The sequence below is a fragment of the Balaenoptera physalus genome (assembly GCF_965194825.1).
Source record: "Balaenoptera physalus genome assembly, chromosome: 6".
NCBI classification, from domain to species: domain Eukaryota; kingdom Metazoa; phylum Chordata; class Mammalia; order Artiodactyla; family Balaenopteridae; genus Balaenoptera; species Balaenoptera physalus.
This window is the reverse complement of record NC_138885.1, coordinates 53,332,047-53,355,137: the sequence shown is the minus strand read 5'-3', so window position 1 is coordinate 53,355,137 and position 23,091 is coordinate 53,332,047. Positions and strand designations below refer to the sequence as shown.

Below are 23,091 nucleotides of genomic sequence, written 5' to 3'. Positions count from 1 at the left end.
ATGCAGGGTGGAAACCCCAGACTGGGGTAGGCCTCAGACTTCGGGCCTCCCGGGGCTGATGCCCTTGTTGTCTCCAAGGATGGAGAAAAGCTCAGAAGTGATGCAGTTTGGTATTAAGACCCCTGCCTGCCATGCAGGTTGGGGCCTCCCCACCTTGTCTCTAAGCCAGGAATTATTCTGTCTCATGGAATCACTCAGCAAAGTAATTTAGAATTTGTTTTGGTTTATTACATTGGTGCCAACCAATAAATGCCCGACCACTGTTCTTATGTAGTTATGGAGTTCTAAAAATGATGCCAAAAGGAGTCTGTCAATTTAGTTAGGGCCAGGCTGCCAGATGTAATTTCTCTTCGGTGAAAATTGGTGTTAAATATACAGCAGTCTGGAAAAAAAACATGATAAAACGGTAATGGGCATTAAATTCAAAACAGAACCCAAGAAATAAAAACACTAAGATAGGTTAAGAGGAGGAAAGTTCACAGCTTCATTCTTTGGTATAATCCATCTCACAAAGTGTATTAACTGTACAGAACTAGGAAAAGTCCAAAATAGTTCAATATATTTAAGCTGTTTCTTACATGCAATGAGATTCACATTTATTAATCTGCTTTTCCGTGTCATACACAGAAAAAAAAAAACAGGGAACAAATTTCCAAGGATGAAATTTCCACATTTATTTTTCTTTCATGTGCATAGAAAATGGCAGTGAAGTGTCCTATGAAAGAGGCAGGGAATGGGCATGGCGCTGCTATACCAGACTGGACTTTGTGCTTCAAAGGTACACTATTCATTTTGCAAACAAAGGATGTTGTAGTTTGTTTTTAACTGCTAACAATTCCTTGGGTTTCCCGTTTGTTTTTTACGCTGTCAGTTTCTTCAAATCTCTTTTCAAATGACACACTGCGTTACAAATGATGGCACTTAACCAATGTGGCATTTCCATATTTACACCAACAAAAGAAATTTACAAGACACAATAGCATACAATCTTGACATTTAGTAATAGCAATAAAACATGAAGGGCATCCATTTTATTATTATTATTTTTTCTGTACAAACTATCAGAACATAACTTATTCACATTAAAAAAATCATCTTTAATTTGATTTGACCTACACATCCCCCATCTCATTTCACCCATTTCTCAAACCTCTCATCACATCGCCCACACCTTCACCAGACTATAGAATCTACAAGTAATTAGATCTAATGCCTAAGTAGAGCTTAGAAAGTCCTCCCTCCCAAAGGTTGCCTCACTTCCCTGATAATTCCTCAAAAAAGAAAAAAAAATTCTCTTCACTCATTCCTTCCATGTCACTTTCACATTTCATCAGCAAATCAGCAAGACGGACTTCTCATCTCAATCCAAACAAGGTTAGAAAGAAAGAGTTCCTCTCCCAAGCATCATGATGCTACACCCACGAGTCTGGGGACCCTGGGTACTGTTCTGCTCTGTAAGAAGGTCGTTTAGTGGAATAAAAGTCTACATAATTTGTGGTCGATTTCAGTCCATACTGTGTTGAATAATCAGAAGAAGCTGGAAAGTGAACTCGGTCATCAAAATAAGGATCTTCATAGCTATGAGGAGACTGCAAATACAATCTGTATGCATCAAAGTTCTTTCTGTTGGAGTCATCTTGACTATAATACAGCTGTTGATGCTGTTGACAAAATGAAAAAGCAAATAAATCAAGGCAATTTTTGGAAGTACATGTTTAGGGAAAATTAACGTGGGCTTCCTGCTTCATATTTTTAAAGCAAGATTCAGTGTTTGTGAATGTATGGTTGAAAGTTGTTTCTGGTGCATACTGTATGTTCACTAGTGGACCGTAAGGATTTTACACTGTGTTTACAGGCGGGCCGGCAGTTTGCTCAAGTCCTTTCCTATGGCCTCTAGAAGTCAGCGCCTTGGGAGAACCCAAGATACCTCCCTCCTTACTAGAGGCCGAGTTCCGTGCTCTGCTGTGGAGGAGCCTGTGACCTGGGCGTGCCCAGTGAAAGGATAGACTTGATTTTTGCTTTGACACAGGGGAACCATTAGCACATCATGTACTTAGTTAAAGGTTGGAGTTATGGGCTTTGGATTGTTGTGTAATTGCACAACCATCTTTTAAAACATTTACCTCAGAGATGAAGATTGAGTCCATCCCTCAGTTTTAAAAGAAATATGTAAAGATGTTTACAAAAAAAAAAAAAAAAGAAATATGTAGTTTGGTGGACAGTCACACTTTGGAAACCCTGCTGTGCTTTTAAAGGAATAAGGCAATCTCCGGGCAGGAGAGTAGCAAAATTAGAAGAGATATGTGAGCAAATACAATTCTAAAGGAAAAGACTTCCCCAAGCTGGGGCTAATAATAACTCCATCTGTAAGGAAGCAAGGTGAAACACAGGTGGGTATCCACCCCTGCCCTCATTTTCTTTTGTGTTGTCTTATCTCTGACCTCACATTAATTTCTTCAAATATGTTTGGAGAAAAACTGTAATGGTTCTAATGTCTGTCTTTCCCCCGATCATGCCCAAATCCCCCTCTTAGTAAGATGTAACATATTTATCACATAGGTATCAACACCAGGTTCTGGAACTAAATGCATTCTAATATTATAAGGATTTCAGAGCTAAACTTGCTTTTTAATTAGAGTTACGATTCTGAGGCTATTTCTCCTGGCTAAAGAAGATTATGAGTAACTTGAGAGGTTCTTCTTCTTCCATCTACAGAGAAAAGATGATGTGAAGGGAAGTCTAAGAGCATCCTCTTCTGCAGAGCAGGATACAGGCTTGTTTGGGGAACCCCCAGTTGCTCATGTGTTAATGGAAGGTAAGAGGAGAGATCAGATGGCCCGCGTGGACATGGCATCAGGAAGGACCAAAATGAACTTCAGGTCCCTCATGAACGCAGAGATTGAATGTTCCAATCACTAGTCCCCATTGTGGTGGAGAGTGGAATTCACCCCTGCAGGGCTGGGTCCACTCTGACCTCTGAACCTAACAGAGAGCTGGCTGTGGACTCGGGTGTTTTCAAACCACGGAGGCTTGGATGGGAGGGAGTCATGAAGATGGAGAAAGAGGTGTATGTACAAAAAAGAACAATGAGAAGAGAGAATGAAGTGTGCTTACCAACCTTTCCCCACTCACAGGATGGAAGAGATTTTAGAGATTAACAGGAAAAAAAAAAAAAGAGTGGGAAAAAGAAATTGTTGGGCAAAGAACAGGAGTTAAAGACTTCTCAGCTGGTTCCCATCAGTGGCATGGTGGAACCAATTCAGATATGCAAGGACATAAGGCTATTGTGGAAACAATTTGCTTAAACCACGGATGAGCTTCCGAGGAGCACAGATCCCCCGGGAAAGCTCCTCGGCCCCTGCCGGGTGGGCCCAGCTCAGGTAAGTCAACCGGCGCGGACCCCTTACTGTGTTGATCCCTGCTAATCGGCCTTCTGTAAAAATGATATTGCAAATTCACCTGTAGCCGTCTATTTTGTTCTCTTGCTGGTGAGGAATAGGAACTGATGTAAATTGGTGAAGGTTTGCTGGAGCCTGTAAGAAAATATTTTACGAAATTAAAACTAGCGCTCATCACTCTGGTCCATTAGGTTGTGTGGACTCCCTGCTCTAGGGCTGGTGGCGTCCCCGACGGGCCCTGCCTTCCCCGGTGCCAGCACAGCCCCGGACCAGTCGGCAGCCTGGGTGCCCTGGATCAAGCCTGCTTGCTGCTTACCCAGGGTTCTTAGGGGCTAATGAATACGGCAGAAAGAGGCTGCGTGTTTCACCAAAAAGCAATGCCAATGCATAGCTCCTCCAAAAAGGGTTCCTTCTCAACCTCTGGGCACGGCGGGGAGCTCTTCCCACCTGTGAAGATTTCCCTGGCTGGCTCTGAAGAGCAGACTTGCTCCCTGAGCCAAGGAACACGGCTTTTCCAGGGCTCTGAGCTAGAGCATTGCGTCAGATGCGGGGGCGGGTAGGGAAACACAGTGTAACAAGCTCCATGCCCTCAGAACAGCGTTGATTCAAAATCCCAGGTCCTGGAAGGAGCAGGCACAGGTGTGCTCTAACAGGCTGGCCACCTGGGGGCACATTCTTGTGTCCACCATATTTAAGTATGTTTCAAAACCAAAAGAACCTGGTAATCAGATAGCTGTCTTCATGAGCCCATAGTAGACTCCCAATGATGTCACTGGTTACCCTTCTAGTACTGTTAAGGCTAGCAAAGATTTTTATTTTTTTTTTGAATGAGGAAAATGAAACATATTTGAGGCAAATTAGTTTATTGAAGCAAGCAAAGAAGATACAGAAGGGCGCGCATGCTAAGGAGGCGATCCTTAAAATAAAGCAGGCTGCCGCAAACCTGAAGCAACAATGCACTTCAGTTGGTATGTGCATTTCCTCTGCAAAGAGCTCGGTGTTTGAAATGTAGCATCTGCAATTTTCTGAGCTATTAATTGCCATAGTAACAATAGTTGATTAGTAAACAGTCCTGTGAAATCACAATTTTAAAGACAACAGCACAACTGAGACTGCTCCCCCAGCAGTTGTTAAATTGCCACCAGTTTTTATTTCTTTTTTTTTAAGAAAGTTTTTTTTTGTTGTTGTTGAGAAAGGAAGGTTCCCCCCCCCTTTTTTGGTAGCTCACACTGCCTTATTTGAAACCTCTAGAGTAGTTCTAATTTGCAACATAGTTGAGAATGGAGACAATAGGAAACCTTGGTAACCCTTCAGGTTGGCCTTCTTTAAGTAAATTATATGCAGGGCTTTCTGAATAGGACATAAAAATATTAATACTGGGCAACATCATTTTTGTTATTCTTAAAAAATAATCACTCTGAGGAGAATCCCATTATATATTTTGTTATTCATTCAAACTCTTTTCCACAAAAATGTAAATGGAATTAATCTCCATCCGCAGGTTTGAATTTATGAGTCAGTCCAGGAGATGTGGGCCTGCCAAGTGTCACAGAGCTCAGGGTTCTGGAACACACAGGGGAGTGGGGAGGGGACAGGACAAAGGGCCTGCGCTGCAGGGGAGTCCGAAATGCTTTCTCGTTTGGATACAGTGCTCATTTTATCTGCGGGTCACCAGACCACTACCCTCACTTGTTTTACTTAAAACAAGCGGAAAAGGCCCTGAAGCAGGAGATAGAGAGACTGGACCATGGTTTGCTGCTGGGGGACCATCTCAATACAGGCAGAGGTTACCTCCCAGGCCACCGGCCAAGTGCCTGGGGACACGCGGCTTTTCGAGATACTCTATCACACACCCGACTGGCGTCTTACCAGGGTACAGGCCTCTATGTGTGGCATCCCCTTGGCTACTGTAATACTGCATAGGTGGCTGGGTCCTATCGTATTCAGAGCGAGGCTCTCTGATTCCTAACAGTGCTGGTGAGGAAGAGGTACTGCCGACTGAAGGGAGAGGCAAGAGGAGGAGGGAGAGAGAGAGAAGAAAGAGAGATCAGACTGTCAGTGTCTCTAGCAAGTCCTCTCTGGAAAAACAAAGGTCAGTAATTAGAAGTGCACGTGGCTGGCACTCAAGTCAGCTCTCAGAGGTGCTGTGAGTTGTAGGGCAGCCAGCCCTGGGTCTCTGGAAGGTGACCTGCAGGCCGGCCACCGTGATGATCAGCGCTGTCAACCCCCAAGCTTGCTAGAGAACCACAGCACGTGGTGCAGGGATCATGCGGTTTCCCCACTGACCACGGTGGGTCTCAACCACCTGCCTGGGCCTTTGAAACTGAGTGATGGTAACTTCCCAGTCATGCAAGAGTTACATTTGCTGCTTTATGATCTCAGTTCACTCACTTGTAACACACCCATCTATTATCCGTTATGTATAGCTCTTCAGTAAGTAGATGTTTTATGGCATGTTTTGATTTCTGATGATTTCAAAAATATCTGCATCTCTAAATGTGTTTGAGTAAGAGTGCCCAGCCCATAAAATTTATAATTCTTTTTATGGTGATCAGCTGTCAGGGAAATTTATAAACTCAGTAAGCCCTGCTCATCAAGCTCATGTTGCTGAGAAGCCCAGCCTCACAGAGGCCCAGCTTTTTTATCCCAGCTGGAGCCAAACATTTCATAATAACATGTCTACCCATGGGTGTCCTGTTGGGACATTTTTGCACAGAAGGAAAACATCTTCTTTTTCTCATTAAAAAAAAATCTTGCTTGCACTGAAGTATCTTGTAATTAAGAGTGGTCACTTATTCATTGGATCCACTTCAAAGCGGCAGGCCCCAGGCCCTGCTACCAGTGGTTTTGTGTGCATTGATGCTTTCAGAGGAAGACTGACATCAAAATATTTTCCCTAGAAAGTCACTTCACTGACACACCGTGAGCATGCATGGGCAGCGTCTATGTGCTTCTCATCCTGCCTACTTTCTACGAGGTAGGAGGACAGAGGCCATCGCTGCCCGCCTCCCATAATCACATCAGCAAGATATGAGATGTGCCCATAAGCAGATACCGTGCTAGTGCTGAGGGATGGATGATCAGTCCTCAGAATAAATGGAGAAACAAGTGTGAATCAGATCCTACCTTCAAGTGGAATCCAGAGAGGGACCTAGGAACTTGGACGGGGCCCGTTCAGCACTGTCCAGTGTGTATATTTAAGAGGTCCTCAAAACAAGTTCATTGCTTAGTGACTGTGTCCTGATTTGTCTGAAATTATTCTTTTGCCTGTACACATGCCTTTTGTTAAACAGCAAACTCTCTTGCTTCCCCGGGCACCCCTCTTCCTGAGTCTCTAAAGAATCCTGAGCATTTTTATAAAGCAAGACAGCCTCAGGCTACACCTGAGAACCCAGCAAGACATGTCAAAAACCAAGCAGAGGTCTCTTTGAAGAAAACAACTCATAATTTAAAAACTAAGACATAAATATATACCATATGCAGTAGGCAGAGATAATTTTTAAAAATTCCTGGTACAAGTGGAGACATCCAATTATGTGACAAGAACCACCAGTCATCTATTAGTCTTTTCGGTCACATTTGTCCACATGAGAAATAAGACTGCCAGCAGGAGCACAGCTGAATACAACAGGTAATATTTATATGTCAGAATGGGAGATTTAAAGCCAAATAAAAAAAGATATTTATTACTTTTCCTGTTTCATTTAGTTAAGAATTAAATTTACAGGACTGAATCGACTTGGTAATAATATTCTGTTCTTACACGCAACAAAACAAAACAAAACAAAAAAAACAACCCCCCCCCCCAAACCTAGTCTGAGCCTCAATACATTCTTTCTACCAAATTAAACACCACCAATATGTAGGTAGTGTGGTTGTCAAGATTCCCAACTTACAAATCAAAGGGAATTCCTGTAAAGCCACCTGCAGGGCCTGTTCCCCTTAGCCATGGATGCTGGGGGTCTGGAATGCAGCCAGGGGATGAAGCTTTAACTGGTGAGGAGTAAGGCACAGGTGGAGATCATGGCTCTCCCAGGCTGGGGGTCTAAAGCTCGTGTCTAAAGGATTCTTTCTAAGAGTTTTCGCCAAGAAAACGAAAAAATCACTTTGAAGAGATTTCAGATTTATGGCCTGCAGGCAGGCAAGGGCAGCCATTTTCAGGCACAACCTAGTGGTTCTCAAAGTGTGTTCCTCCACTCTCCTGTATCCGCATCACCGGGCCAGCTTATTAAATGCAGGTTCCCGGGCCCCTCTGCAAACCTAGTGAAGCAGAATCTTAGGGGGAACAGATGCTATTGAGGGCCCCGGGACAATTTTATGCGCCATAGTTGGTGTACACTTACATAAACTTTTGAAGCGGAAGGAGGAGAGTGGGTCTGCTGTATACAATAGCATGTAATTCCCAAAGAAGGCTTTCAGCCTGAAGAGCAAACTCTCCTTTCCTCAGTGTTTGGAGGTGACAGGCTTAATCAGCGTACGTTCAGTCTCCGGATGGGAAACAATGTTCTGTCACACAAATGCTCTCACCAAGAAGGGGAGTTTACCCACTGACCTGACTGAATGACAGGTGACATCTGTTGGTTGGTGGTAGACAACGAAGGATGTGATTTGAATCGGTCTCGCTCTAATGTTGACACAGGTGTAATAAAATGGTTCTGATTCCACCCATCCTGTGGAGTTAAAAGAGAAAAAGAAACCTCTCAAAGTGGATAATGACATTTCATTACAATAAATGATTACGACCGTGAGCTCTGATGAATGCTAATTATGACAGAGCTATTCTTGTAAGTTACCTTTTTATAAATGCTCCGAAGGTCCCGATATTGCCATAATGTATTCAAGACCTGGGCTGCTGCCTTCACCACTTTCAGAGATGATCTAGGGGAGAGAATGGGGATGTTAATGAATGTGGGCGGCTCCACTTGAAGAGACTCTGGCAGCAAAGCAATGGCCAAGAGGCCATCACTTCAAGGGCCAGGGGGCAAGGAGGCTGCTGCTAGAAGCCACCACCAAGGAATCAGGTGTACCTGGGAGTCAGTCAAGTTCAGGGCTGGCCAGAGGTGGCAAGGACCAAAGAGAGGCTCACAGGCACTTGGCTCTGTGGTCAGAAGCTGTGGTCGGGATGAGCCCACGACTTCTGACCATGACCACACATCTCAAGTGTCTGAGGACCCTCACAAGTTAAGTTACCCCCCCCGCCCCATTATTAGGCCTTCATATAAAACACGTTCACTGCCTTCTTGTCATTTGCACCTCTCTGTAAACAGATGTGTCTGTGTGCTCTAGTGTTTGATTTGGAAAATAAGGTCAGTTATTACCTCCCCTCTCCCTGAGGCCTTCCTGACCAGTGTGTCTGAAATTGTGATACCCCCTCCTCACCCTGGCATGCCCTATCATTGTCCCCGATTTTATTTGCCCTTCACTCAGCACCATCCGCAGGCGCTGTTCATTCCACTGGTACCTTGTCTGTTCCACCCATGGAATGTAAGCTACCTGCGGGCAGGTGTGAACTGCTCATTGCTGTTGCACGTGGCAGGTGGGCAAGAGAGAGATGCTTGGTGAGTGAATCGAAAGGAAAGTAAGTGTATGTTCAGAAGACAACTTGATTTGATCCAGGTTTTCTGAATCTCTTGTTTTGGAAAAAAAAAAAAAATTAGACATTTTTTTTTCAATATACAAAGATTTTGGCACTGGTTCAGCATTTCTCCAGCCTGTTCTTATGCCTTTCACGGATAAAGGCTATCTCACAAAATTTTAAGAGCACTAAATGTGATTTCGGTTACTCTTACAGGAGAGGGGAAGGGAGCGGGAGGGGGAGTTAGTGGAACAGGGCCTTAGCTTTATCTGTAATGTTTCATTTCCTTTGAAATAAAAATGAGTGTGTGTGCACTTATTACTAATGAGATAAAAAAAGATACCTAAGAAAAAAGGACTGAAAGGAAATATGAATAATGTTGGTAGCTGTGGTTTCTGCGGGGTGAGAATATGATTTGCTACATTATTCTTCAAAAGTATACATAGTGTGAATTCTAGTACTGACACTCAGCCAATTAATAAATGTTTACTAGTATGGGCCAGTCTTTGTTCTAGATACCGAGGATACAGCAGTGAATGAAAAGACAAGGCGCCCGCTCCGGGGGCCGTCAGATGCCAGAGGGGGTCGTAAATAACCCCGTGGAAGCCACTGCCGTGCGCAGGAGGAGAGTGGGGAGACGGGCGGGCCATTTTACTACTGATCGGGGAGGCGACTGTCCTGTGGTGTCGAGAATGGGACAAGCAGCTCTACACCTCCCACTCCCTTGAAGGAGTCTCTGATCTGATGCTAAGGCAAATTCACAGTCACCGCTATAGCTCCGTGACAAGAAACCTTCAATTTTTGCCACCAATCCTCTAATCCCTACTTCTGCTGCTTCATCACTTGGGTGTCACCCACAAGCGAGGTATGATCCAAGCCCAGGGCACATCCTGAGGCCACACAGCAGGCTCTGGCTCTGCTGCACGTGGTGATTTTAGGACCTTCTGGGAGGAAATAATCCCAGAACTGAGGATTTAAGAAGATGTTTTCACAGAACAGGCCCTGGAGCCTGGAGCAGAGCCAGAGGTCCAAGGGCGATGGGGCCCCAGGTTTTCCTCCTCATGAAATGTCTGATTCTTCCAGGAGTCAGAACGGCCAAATGTGGCTTTAGGGACAGGAACGACGGTAGGGGTGAGGGATGCTCCAAGAAAATAAAGAGCAGAAAAGGGGCCACATGACCACAGATACCTCTCCCAGCAAAACAGGTTTTAACTGCTGGAAACTGCTTAGCTTACTGGCACGTGAGAAGTGCAGAAATAAATCCTTCCCAATAAGCAATGTATCCTCAACCAAGGCCCTTGTCACAAGGAATGAGGGCCTGGCGCTGGCATCTCCTTGCAGCAGACTTGCCTGTCTCCTCTGCCCTTGGTTATGTTCACCAGCTTTTCTATGCCCCCCGAGTCAGCCAGGGCCTTGGCGTTCTCCATGTTCTTGCTGGTGACCTCATGCAGGGCGCAGCAGATGGCTGCCACGGTCTCATCCGACAGCACGCTGGGGCTGGCGCCACCCGGGAGCCGGTTGACCAGGTCTCGCATGGCGTATTTACCTGCCCGAGGCAAAAGAGAGCTCATTCCACTTTTGGAAGGGACCCAGTTTTTGTTATTGTTGTCATTGAAAGGTTGTGACTGTGCAGTCTCTTGAAAACAAAACCTCAAAAGAGACAATAACAGGAAAGAAAAAATCCATGGTAAAGAAGGAAATGACAAACATTTTAACTGTAAGGGGCAGGTTAACATCTCTGGCCGTGCCACTCGAGGAAATGATTGGTTTATAAAACCTTACTGCAAATTGCTGAAAGAAAATGTAAATCAGGGTATAAAACTGGGTATAACAATCAAGTTGCTTTAGTTCCACTATTTTCATTAACAGCAAGAATAAAGGAATTATGATAGTAAATTTTATTCTCCATTCAATTCCTATGCATCATACAGGAATTACAACTTCCTCTTAAAGCTTTTAAAAACTTTTCTTTGAATAAGTTTTAAGCTGGACCAAGTAAGGCTGCCAAACAATACTTTTCATGAAATCTTTCTAGATCTCAACATGTGAACTGGGTACAGTTACACATTTTTTTTTTCAAAATTTTTGAATTTTATCTTATTTTTTTATACAGCAGGTTCTTATTAGTTATCTATTTTATACATATTGGTATATATATGTCAATCCCAATCTCCCAATTCATTCCACATTTTTATCAAGTTGAGGGTTTATATCAGTTGGTCTGACATCAGTAATAACATGCTCGTTTCTTTTAAAGAAGATAGAAGTATAATTCTGGTATGAAGATTATGGGTATGTTACGTCCCAGGAGTAATGCAATAATAAAGTTCCCGATAGGACAAGGCTGGGGTGTCCCTTCGCTACTGAGGCATTTCCATACAGATCCTCAATTTCCCTTACTCTTCTCCAAAAAGAGATTATCTCAAGCTTTTTCCATTTCAATTACTGACTGACAAACTGGAATAACTGCACTGCAGACAAAAGAAATTGACTAAAGCTCAAGTAAATATTTTCTTAGCTTTTCTCCCTATGCTAATAACTGAGTGGATGCTAAATGGGTTTTTATTGAAGACCTATTTATATACAATGGTTAGCAGGAGAAGACAGGGCCTGAGTACATGTTGCATAATTTACAGCACGTCAAAGGGAAGACTCGGGCATACTCACAGAGAACATTGTTAGGAAGAGTGGAAAAGCAGTGATGACACTGTAAAAGCCAGAAGATAAATGTGGTTTTTAAGAACAGATGATAAGTTGGCACTGGTGATTCTGAATACTCACGAATGACCAAAAGGTCCACGACATGTAATTCGTCACTTTGCTACGGCACAATTTTAAAATTGCACTCTGGAGGCTTGGGAGAAGGCCAGTCACTCAGTCTGTGAGTGACCCTAGCGGTTCCTTCAGAGCCTGCAGCCCAGACAGCTGGCTTGGTCAGACTCAGCTGAGTATGCAGCAACTTTTGTGAACTGACAAAACTTTGTTTCCTCGTGAAAAACAGCTCTGGAGAGAAAGTCCATGGCTAGTGCTGGTGATGGATATGAGGAGAGAGTGAAGAGGTCAGAGAAGGGCATGGGTCTTAGGAACAGAAGTGCTGGGTAAATCAGAGTCAAATACTGAATATGGGAGGGGCTCAGACCACACAAGAAGGAAGGGATCCTCATGGGGAAACAAGAAAAAGTGACTCCTGAAACAGCTCAAGAGTACTCCAGCTGGGTAAAATAATGCTCATCAGTGGAGAGAGAAAACACGCGTGAACGTTTAAAAGGGGGTGAGGACATTCACAGAAAACACAGGGATGCCCCGAGAGAAGGCCAGTCCCCTGAATATACATTCGTTCTTCCCCAAGGTCTTCGCACTCACGGAGCTGGCTGTGCACCCTCTGCTCTCCCATCTCTCTCCTCCCATCTGTGGAGTGATAGGCCACAAGGTGTGTGTGGCCAACACTGCTTTTTAGCATTAAGAACTCCAAACTATACGGGCCTCTTATAAGAAATTCAAATAATATAGATGTAACAGAAATAACTTAAAAAATATCTTTAGGGGGCTTCCCTGGTGGCGCAGTGGTTGAGAATCTGCCTGCCAATGCAGGGGACACGGGTTCGAGCCCTGGTCTGGGAAGATCCCACATGCCGCGGAGCAACTAGGCCCGTGAGCCACAGCTACTGAGCCTGCGCGTCTGGAGCCTGTGCTCCGCAACAAGAGAGGCCGCGATAGTGAGAGGCCCGTGCACCGCAATGAAGAGTGGCCCCCGCTTGCCGCAACTAGAGAAAGCCCTCGCACAGAAACGAAGACCCAACACAGCCAAAAATAAATTAAAAAAAAAAAAAAAAATCTTTAGGGACCTAAAGGATTTCTCTCAGGGAAATGTGGGATTTGGAGCTATAACACATCTATTGGAATCAGGCATGAGCTGGACTATGAACAGGGCATGGAAGAGGCTCCTTTCCTCTCCAGGGGGTACAATTTGGCCCAAAGAAACAGTGTTTTAAGAGCAGGTTAATCCAGGCAATAAGTTAAAATAGCATGTCTACCAGGCACTGTGTGAGGGGCCATGGTGACTCCTCATAGCCACCCTCTGAGGTAAACATTGCTGTCCTTGCTCCTTTTCTCTCTCCATCTTTGTCTTGCTCTATCATGGCAGGTGTATTTTAATATGAGTTCAATATATATTCACTAATCCACATAAGATCTTGTCAAATTTTCCCTCCTTCTCCCCTGACCTGTCATCAGCTGTAGGACTGGCGTGGAGCTGGGAGGTTTACCAGGAGCATTTTGACAGCAAGCCCACGGTGAGGAGAGCAGGCACGGGCAGCTCCCTTTCAGAGATGGGAACCAAGGAAGAGTTTTCAATTTAGATGAAGGAATGGAGCCCACATGGGCTGCATACAGGACACTCCAGGTTATACAGCCAGTGAGCAGCACATCCAGGGCTTAACCTGAGGTCCACTGGAGGGTCTCTGATCTCTTCTTTTCCCCCACACTCTGCTTGGGATGTGGCCGTGCCCTGGAGGCAAGCAAGCTAAGCTGCCGTGGGTGCACAGCTTTGAAGAGGCACTCATTCTCAAGTTCATGCAAGTGCCAAGCTGACATCTGGATGGACCGAAGGGTGAATGCCTCCTAAAATTTTGCACCCTATGTGCCTCACTTGCCTTATCCTCATCCTGACCCTGCTCTGGGGTCAGGCCTTGGAACAGTGCCTCTGTTTTAAGGTGAGCATTTACACAGATGTGAGAAGGAGAAGCTATAAAACATTCATGTGATTTCTTTTTTTTAATTTAGAACACGGTAGTATTGGAGAATTAGCAGATATGTCTCAAAAATCAGAAAAGGGAGAATTAAACCTTTTTTGTTCTTCAAGAAATGACTCTCTGGGGAAATAGATACACCAAATCTACCAAGCAGTTTTATAATGTATGACTGAAATTGCTAGCTCTTCTGAAAATTTACCTTCGTGATCCAGTGTTTAATTAATGAGCCTGCCTCTTGCTGAAAAGCAATGGTCAGAAAGGACAGACACACACGGGTACCAAATATGCCAAGACACCAGGGACTAGGACTGAGTTGCTAATCATTTTAAATGTCATATTTTTATAAATCAAAAGAAGAGTTTTATAAACATTGTTGTTTCTCTCTTTATAGCTCACCTGGTCACCAGAACATACCTATGAGCTCCTTGTTGCGAACATCTAGGGCCATATTCCTCAAGGCAGTCGCCACAGAAGAAACAACTCTATCATTATCCATTCTCAGAAGTTCTACAAGGATGGGGAGCCCTTTTTCTTTGCGGACGGCTGCTCGGATGTACGCTGCAAACTAGGAAATAAAACAAGGTAATAAGTAATATAAAACAGAGTTCAACTCTCAGATGTTACTGTTGCCTAAAAAAAAGATGTTTCCAAAAGATAAACTAATAGATTAAATGTTTTCTTTCCAACTGGAGATTAAATCTGTGATGCCAGTCAAGAGAAAACCAGTCTGGGAGAAAGATAAGCTAGGATGACTGATTTAAAAAAGAAATCCCAAAGCCTGAAAACCTCAAGCCACCATCTGGCAGATATTTTTGGGTAGAAAAGAGAAGGCAGTGATTACTTTCTACTTCAGCTACATAAACATGATTAAGGATGGATGGCGTGTCTTCTCTGCAGTTGGCCCCAGGCCAGGTCCAGAGGCTATAAATAGGATGGCAGAGAGGGTTAACTGGTCAATGCACATTAAAGGAGAACCTGTTTCCATCAAGTCATTTCTCCCCTGTATTCTCTGCAACAATATTTACAGTTTAGTAACCTTTCAAGGAAATGGCTTGGAAAAAAATCCCTTGCCTCAGAAGAAAAGGAATTCTCCAGAAACACTGAGCATTGTAATTCATACACACTGGTGAAAAAGTAAGTATATTTGTGCGCAAAATGCTTTGCCATTCAAGATTAGTTAGCTGCTGCTGCTATTTTTTTTTTAATCCACAGTCAAGAACTTCTTTTGTGATTAAGAGGCAAGTCTGTACGGTGAGTCAGTTTGGGCACCGTATGAATTGGGAATGAACACTAAGTCATCAAGGAAACAAATAAACAAAAAAAGTAACATCTGAAAATGGGTCTTTAATCTTGTTTTGAGTTTTCACTGACATTTTTACCAATGCAAATTCTTTCAAAATTTAGGATAATTGAAAAATGTTGCTCATAAAACATCTAATACTTTCCTGCTGTGGTCAAGACACGAGGACACAGATCTGCCAGCCCTTTGTGTTATCTTGAACATGAAAATATGTGACTGACTACTCAGTTTCCTTAATACCAACAGAACAGATTATTCTAATAACACAAATAAAAGGAAAAGATGCATTTCAAAGATCCTATTAGCTTTCTTCGGATGAAATCAATACTCCTATTTTCCAAATCAAATGATAACCGCAAGGGAAACAGAATACATGACTTGCTATCAGGTAAGGGACTTGGGCAGCTTTGGCAACCTCTCTCTCTGAAACCTGCAAGGACAGAACCAACACCTGTCTCGCGTGGAGACCAACTGGCTCAGCCCAGCCCTGGGCGCCTCCCTTCCAGAGCACTACAGCCATCACCACTCCCAGATAGCTTCTGACTTGATCACATCTGTGGTCATGATTATCTTGTTTTCTTAATGAGGGCCAATACTTTGATTTACTATTTTAGACACTTTTGAAATCACTTCCATATAATGTTTATATTTTAAACGACCTTGCCATTTAACGTTTATTCACTAAAGATCCCAGAAAATAAAATTCTACAACTCAAATCGTATCTATTTTAATTATTGTCTTTTTTCTTATTATCATCAAATGATTCTCAGGTCATAAGAAGCTGGAGGTGAACACTGAGTCACCAACATAAATATTTTTGATACTTATGTGCTAGGCCCTCTCCTAGGTCCTCCACATTTATTATCTCATTTAATCCTTAAAACCACCAAATGAAGTAGGTATTATTTCCATTTTACAGATGATGAAACTGAGGACAGAGAGATCTGAGGTCCCCAGCTAGTAAGGGGGGTGGGGGAGGATTCAAAGCCAAGGGGTCTGGCTCCAGAGCCAGCACTTAGATGCTAAGCTATTAGCACTTTTAATTTTTTTAAAATTTATTTATTTATTCACTTTTATTGATCTATAGTTGATTTCCAGTGCTGTGCCAACCTCTGCTGTACAGCAAAGTGACTCAGTTACACACACATCAAGAACAATAACAAAACAGCCACGGTGTCTTAGCACTAGGCCGTAATTATGTGTATATATTCATTACAGCAGCTGGCCGCATGAAACAAACCTTACCTAGGCCTAGCAATGCTTTTCACTCTCACGGAAAAAACGATGGCCAATTTTCATTTGGGGAGGGGGTGATGGAGGAAGTAGTCAAAAACAAGCATTATAGTAATTCTACTAAAATATACTTGTTAGGAAATTTCTAGAGGTTGAAATGTTTCAAACAAGGATTGTCTGGGAAGTTCTTAGATGACATTTAAAAAGTTTTGAGAACTTGCTTATAGTGGTAACAGTAGAAATCACCTTCAGTTTTCCTAAAGAAGTCACACACGTATTAGTGGAGGTGGAAACTTTGCCATGTGTATGTTCATAAGTGTCTGAGAGAGGAATGGCGGCCCAGCCTCAGCCCTAATTCAGGCCCTCGGCATCCCTCACCAGACTCCCCTACAGAATCCCAGCCTCGACTGTCCTCTACTTCAAATTCGCCTTCTGCGCTGCTGCAGACGGGATCCAACAGTGTCCACATCAGCCTGTCTGTGTCGTTGGTCTGCTTAAACCCTTTCAGTGGCCCCTCTGGTCTGAAGGTCGGGTCCCAGCTCCTGAAGCTTGGCCGTCAGGCCTTGTCACGAGGCCCAGCTCCACGGGGGCACTCCTCGTCCCACCCCCCACGTCCCGGCAACCGGCCTGTAGCCTCCACCCACGGCATCCTCACTGTGAGGCCCTTCCCCTGTTGTCCCTTTATCTGGATGGTTCCCTCTACACCCCGGCGTCGACTCTGCTGGCTTAATTCTGCTCATTCTTAAAGGTTCCATTTGGGCAGCACCACCCTTCCAGGACCACTTCCCTACATTCTGGCTCCCCTCTTTCCTTGCCTGTCCCTCACCTGCCAGGCTGGGTTAGATGTCCTCTTCCAAGACCCCGCTGCACACGTATCCCATGGGGTCTACACTGTACTGTCTCCATGTGTCTGTTTTTCTCGCCAGCCTTCAGCTTCTCCTGGGGAAGGGCTACGTCATATTCATCCTTGGATCCCCAGAGCCGACTGCTGTCTCCCTGCTGTTTTCCTCCCCCCCTTCACCAAACTCTATAAACAACCGTGTCCCTTTCCATAATCACTGCTGATCCGACTACAAGAAGTATGCACAAATAGAAGACATCCTACCTTCCAGTTTCCAGCAGAGAGGTTCTGGAGAGATCCAGCAGAGCCTTCCAAGGTGGCCGGGTTGGAACTTTCTGCTAGAAGAGTCAGATATGGTTTTACCACTGACGGATGCCACAGCATCTCAACCCCTTTGGGGGACTTCGACAGTCCTGGGATAGGACCAACTCCATCCCACTGAAAGACAAAGAGCACGCATTAGTGGAAGCAAACATGTGAACACAGTATCCAACACCTGAAAACGTTCCTTTCTGCTAGACTCAGCTAGAGCTAAGCAGAAAAACTGCATCATGAGAAAAAAATTTTTTCTTGCCAAATATGTGATTTCTCACTCCCAGAGGAAACGAAACTTTAGAGTTTCATGTCAAGTAAAATGCTAACTTGATCCTCTTGTGGTGTTCTCTTTTTCTTTTTCTTCTTCTTCCCCCAGCAGCTTGGCTCCGAGTCTTTGCTGGGAGACTCTTTTCCGAGTAGGTCATCCAATTCGTTCAGCCCCAGCGGCCGGGCCTGGGGCACCTCCAGCTCCAGCCGATACGACAGGTTCCTCAGCGTGCACACGCAGTTCTCCACGGTCTGAAACCCAACACAGTGTAGGATTAAAACCACCGTGGCACATTAGTGCAAAGTGTTTCCGTACTGAGCACCAGTGATAGTAAAGAAACGTAGAACATGAAAGAACTGCTTTTCACTTTATGGGAACTGCAACAGTCTAAGGTCAGAACGGTGATTCCAGACTGTTGGCAGGACACCCAATGACAGAGTGCAGAGCCATGCGCAGTGCAGCTGACGATCTGACTGCCTGCTGAGTGAAATGTGCGAGACTCCGGAGAAGAAAATGCCCAGGGTTCTGCTTCAGGGCTGCCGCAGTGGCAGAGATGCGCCCAAGTTACCAGACCTCCCCCCCCGCCACTGGGAATCCTCATCATGACAGCGGGTGCTACCAGCCTCCACCTTGGGCACAGCCCCACCCCGCAAGCGCCATCTCTGTCGTCTCCTTCCATCTCCCACCTCCCCCTTCCCTCTGTGGAAAGTTCCACGATCTCTGCTGACGTTTTGCCTCTGCACATGGTCTTTTGTTCCTCAAAGTCTGTATCACACCTCTAATTGGGAGGCCAACTCGCTTCAACTAAGTGTGTCTAAAACCAAGTTCAGTTTTGCCTAGCGAGCTCTCCTTCTAACTTGCTTATTCCTCTCAATTTCATCCGCACATCTTTTGGTTCAGTTGAAGCTCAAATAAAAACTTGGCTGTCCCTTTGAGTTTCTCCTCTAGCTCCCTCCCAATCCTACCACTCATTCTTCTTTTCCCTCTTAGACCCCTGTTTACGACCCCAGGCCTGTTTGTGGCCCCTCTTCGTCCAGCCCATCCTGAACAACAAGTGCCCAGCCTGCCTTGGGACTCCTGACACTTTTAGTCCCTGCTTCCTGTTTCTCCCCACCTTCCCCAGCCCCTGATGCTGGGGCAGACCCTGGATGGCATCACAGCTGAAAAATGATGAGCAGAATTCCTTGTGAGAGGGCCGGGATGGAGGAAATAGGAGGGGAGGATAAGGGGGACATGCCGGCAACAGAGGGAGTGGGTGAAAGACTGCAACCCGCATGTAGAAAGGGGCATTCAGAGTTGGTACCGAGGCAAGAAGAGAAGAGGGGTTGGGGGGATTCCAGTGCCTGGACCAGGAACTTTTATTCAGTAGATACTTAGATCCAGATGGATTTGACTGTAGCGGCAGGGGATACAGAACTGGAGGAAAGAGCAGCGGGGCAATCACCTTGACGATGAGCCCAGGAGAAACCACAGAGAAGGTCTGGACCCTGGCAGATCCTTCGCCACATGGAGTCACTCAGTTTTCATGGTTCTAAGGCTATTTTCTTAGGTTCTCATGTCCCTGTTAACTTGTAATTTTTAGAGACAGTCTCCCTTTATTTATTTATTTACTTTGAGACAGTCTCCCTTGAATCTGGAGCGCAGCCTAACAAGGAGGAGAGGGTCAAGAATTCCAGAGAGTCAATGGCACGTGGACAGCGGCGGTCGGCAGCTGCTGTCCTCTGCCACCGCGGCGTTCTCGGCCAGGCGGGCACTGACCTTGCTGTCGTAGTCGGATGTGTTCACACACGTATGGATCACGTACAACAGAGAGTCCACCAGCCCCTCACAGGATCGCATCTGCTTCCGCGCTTCCTCCCCCGCGGAGCTGAGATTCCTAGACAGGCAGAGACACGGGGGAGCTCGTTAGCTGCGGAGCCTTACCTTAATGATCTGAGAACGGGTGACACGGCGGCACGTAGATCTGGTCCGAAGAGGCATTTGGAGCCTGCATTTTAATCTCGAGGGACCTCACAACAATAGCCAGTCCCCCATTAGCCACACAAATAGAAGGGAGCAGGGGCGCTTGAACTTTGTATCTCTCTTGTGACAGGCCACCTTCTAACCTCCTAAAATAATTATTTTGGGGTTTATCTTCAGTTTCCTCATACGTAAGAAAGGGGGAATAACAGTAACTACCTCGTAAGGTTGCTGTAAGGAAGAGATGGGCTGCTACATATGAAGCAATTAGGAAGTGCCCACCACGTAAAAGGGTGTTTGCTAGCCACGCACGGTAGCTGTTTTTAGACATCCTTTACCTCCCTTGTTAGGTCATGAGGTCCTTGCAGTCCCTGCACCTATTAAAATGTTTTGCATGTAGTAGGTGGTCATAAATGCTTCCTGAACGAACAGAGGAAACATATTTCTTGTATAAACATTTCAAGTTAAATAGGAACACTTGCTCATGCCACAATTTTTCTCATCTTTTTAATTATTAAAAACCCTGAAAATTGTTTTAGGTCTCAGCCATATGGAAATTTGTGCTATCAGTTCAACTTCGTGAATCGATACCAAATTATAAGGCTCTATTTTATGTGCCATTAACAAGGGTTCTAGGCTACCTCTGAGATTTTGCAAAACTTAGACTAGGTAAGGGGGATCGGGAATGACCTTTCTTTTCACCTTTGTTTTTCTGAGGCCAGAGATACTATCACCCATGATCCCTCTACTGTTCTTTTTGTTTGTTTGCTACTAAAAAATATTTAATAGCCAAAGTAACAAAGGCACTGATTAATCATGTGAAGGTGTCAACAAAGTAGAAGAGATGTTAGACTTTAACAATCAGTTTGAAGTACAAAGTCTGAATCAGCTGAATATCAACCATGGGAATAAACAAAAAAAATAAGCTGCATATCTGTCCCATACAAAGAGAAAACACTTATTATCTTCAATTCCATATTAAATATTATCAATCCTATATCAATACTGACCAGCTACTAGAACGTAAAAGAATCTTCAATCAATATTACACAAAATATATATTCCCTAACTAAAATTAAATAAAATTAGAAATCATATAAATTCATCTGCCCCACTTATTTGAGATATTAGAATACATTCTTTAATTCATGATTATATTAGTTATATATTGCTGTATAACAAATTACCCCAATATTTAACAGCTCAAAAAATAAATACTTGTATGTAATATCGTTTCTCTGGGTCCAGCATTCAGGTGCTTCTTAGCTGGGTGCCTCTGGGTTGGAGTCTCCCATAAGGCTATAATCAAGCTGTTATCTGGGGTTACAGTTATCTGAAGGCTCAACTTGGGAAGGATCTACTTCCAAGTTCACGCAAGTGGCTGTTCCCAGTCCTCAGAGAATCCACTTTCGAGTCCATTCACGTGACTATGGCAGTCCTCACCTTCTCACTGTTTGCCAGACGTCAGTTCCTGCCATGGGGGTTTCTACCTGGGAAAGCTCACAACATGGCAGCTAGCTTTCGCTCAGAATGAGGCAACAAGAGAGAGAGTGAGCAAGACACAGGCCAGCCTCTTTGTAACATAATCTCAGAAGTGGCATCTATAACTTCAGAATTACTCTTTATTTGAAGGATTTCACTCAATGAAAGGGGAATACACGTGGGCGTAACACTAGCAGGCAAGAGTTTTTGCGTCCATCTTAGAGGCTTCCTGCTACAGTGGTTTAAGAGAAAATAAAAGTAGAAAATATAAATTAATTATAAGCATTGCATATCTAAAGTCTCTCTACTGTTCTTATCCAGGGTTACCTCTCAGTAGCTCTCAACAGCTAACCTCTTCTGTTCCTCTAACGGGGATCCGGTATCCCTCTGGTTTTCCTCTCATCTTGCTGTCTTCCCTTCTCAGCCTCTTCTGCCTGCGGGTCCCTCTGGAGTGCCCAGGGCTACTTTGGTCGCTTCTTATCTTTATCTTTGTGCTCTCCTGGGCGGCCTCCTTCGGCTCCTTGGATTTAATACAACCTATGGACCCGTGACTCCCCAGTTTTTATCTTTAGCCCAACCCCTCTCTAGAACTCCAGACTCGCTTGTCCAGACGTTACATTTACCCACATGGATAGCTAATTAGACATCTCACAGTGGGCCAGTCAAAACCCTCAGGGCTCCTCTCTCCACCCTTCCTCTGCCCCTCTGCCTGACCTCATCAGCAGCACTTCCGTGCTCCCAGCTGATCCAGCCAAAGAGCTAGGCGCTGTCCTTACTTCCTCCCTTTTCCTCGCCCCTCATATTCAGTCCACGAGCAAACCTCGTCAGCCTCTCCCTCCACAACGCACTCCGCTCTGCCGACCTCTCTCCGGTGCCTGGCCTTTGTCACCCTCCTCATCTGCCTTCCTGCCCCCACTGCTGCCCCATCACAGCCAGAAACCATCCCTACTCTTGTGAGTAGACCCTCTGATGGTTCCCCATGACACTTGGCACGTAGTGCACTCCTTGCTCTGATCTAAAAAAATCCGACGTAACTGGTTTCACTCTGCACCTTGCCCATTAAGCTCCAGCCTCAAGCCCCTTCCTGCCCCAGAGCCTTTACACTCCCTGTTCCCTTTGTCTCGAGTGTGTCCTCCTCCTCTCCCCCTCCCCCACCCTCACATGAGCAGCCCCTCATGGTATTTCCGAGCAGGCTTAAACTTCACCTCCTATGAGAGACCGACCGCCTGACCATCAAAGTGACCACCTAGTAACTCTTACATCACCCTATTTTTTAAATGGCATCTGTTATTTTCTTGTTTATTTATTTACCTGTCTTCATCAATAGAACTTGGTTCTATCCGAGCCGCGACATACTCTGTTTTGTCCATCACTGAATTTACACAGAAGGCATTCACCAACTGTTAACAGCCCTGAACCACTGGGGGAGCCTGAGCATGCGTCCTGTCCCTGGGCCTCCCCTGAAGCCTGGCAGGCTAGCTGAGGGCTCACGGCCTCCCCCGAGCCAGGTACAGGGAGATGAGACGCTGCCCCACAGATCAGCAGTAGAGGCCATGTGACCCGCTCTGTGATGCAGGAATCTGAGTCAGGGAACTGGCCTGTCTTCTAGGAGCCTGACTCTAGTCGCCTGCTCCCCTGCCCCAGTTACCCATCACAATAGCGGAAGGCTTCAGAGCAGAAGCCCAGGCCCCTCCCTTCCCCCCCCACCTCGAGCTCTGGTGTAGAGATGCTCAGACATCTTAGCTTAAATGGTAAATAGCGCTCACTGTGTGTTAGACACTACACGAAGCATTTTATACAAGCTGAGTCTTCACAACTCTGAGATGTTATTATTACCCCTGTTGTAAAGATGAGGAAACTGAGGCTCAGGATGGGACAGGAAGTCAGTCTGTCTGAAGCCAGAGCCCACTCTTGTTGTCACCAGGCCATTCTGCCCCAAGGTTTCTGTTTCAAGTTCCCAGTAAGCCT

At 45.0% G+C, this 23,091-nt stretch overlaps 1 protein-coding gene across 24 annotated transcripts in view; it reads right to left on the bottom strand.

Moving 5' to 3' along the window:
- Positions 1-649: 649 nt before the first annotated feature.
- PKP4 (plakophilin 4) overlaps positions 650-23,091 on the bottom strand; it is a 248,241-nt gene continuing 225,799 nt past the window's right edge. For 18 of the 24 annotated variants that reach the window (XM_082464939.1, XM_082464941.1, XM_082464942.1 and 15 more), the window contains 10 exons: positions 19,441-19,558; positions 17,742-17,933; positions 17,364-17,537; positions 14,139-14,289; positions 10,324-10,519; positions 8,192-8,276; positions 7,951-8,068; positions 5,268-5,396; positions 3,460-3,533; positions 650-1,661 (listed from right to left, as the gene is read on the bottom strand). In XM_082464939.1, the coding sequence (XP_082321065.1) occupies positions 1,413-1,661; positions 3,460-3,533; positions 5,268-5,396; positions 7,951-8,068; positions 8,192-8,276; positions 10,324-10,519; positions 14,139-14,289; positions 17,364-17,537; positions 17,742-17,933; positions 19,441-19,558 (1,486 nt within the window). In that variant the 3' untranslated portion in view covers positions 650-1,412. The remainder of the gene's footprint in view (positions 1,662-3,459; positions 3,534-5,267; positions 5,397-7,950; positions 8,069-8,191; positions 8,277-10,323; positions 10,520-14,138; positions 14,290-17,363; positions 17,538-17,741; positions 17,934-19,440; positions 19,559-23,091) is intronic. The other 6 variants (XM_082464924.1, XM_082464925.1, XM_082464926.1 and 3 more) reach the window with 3 other exon arrangements.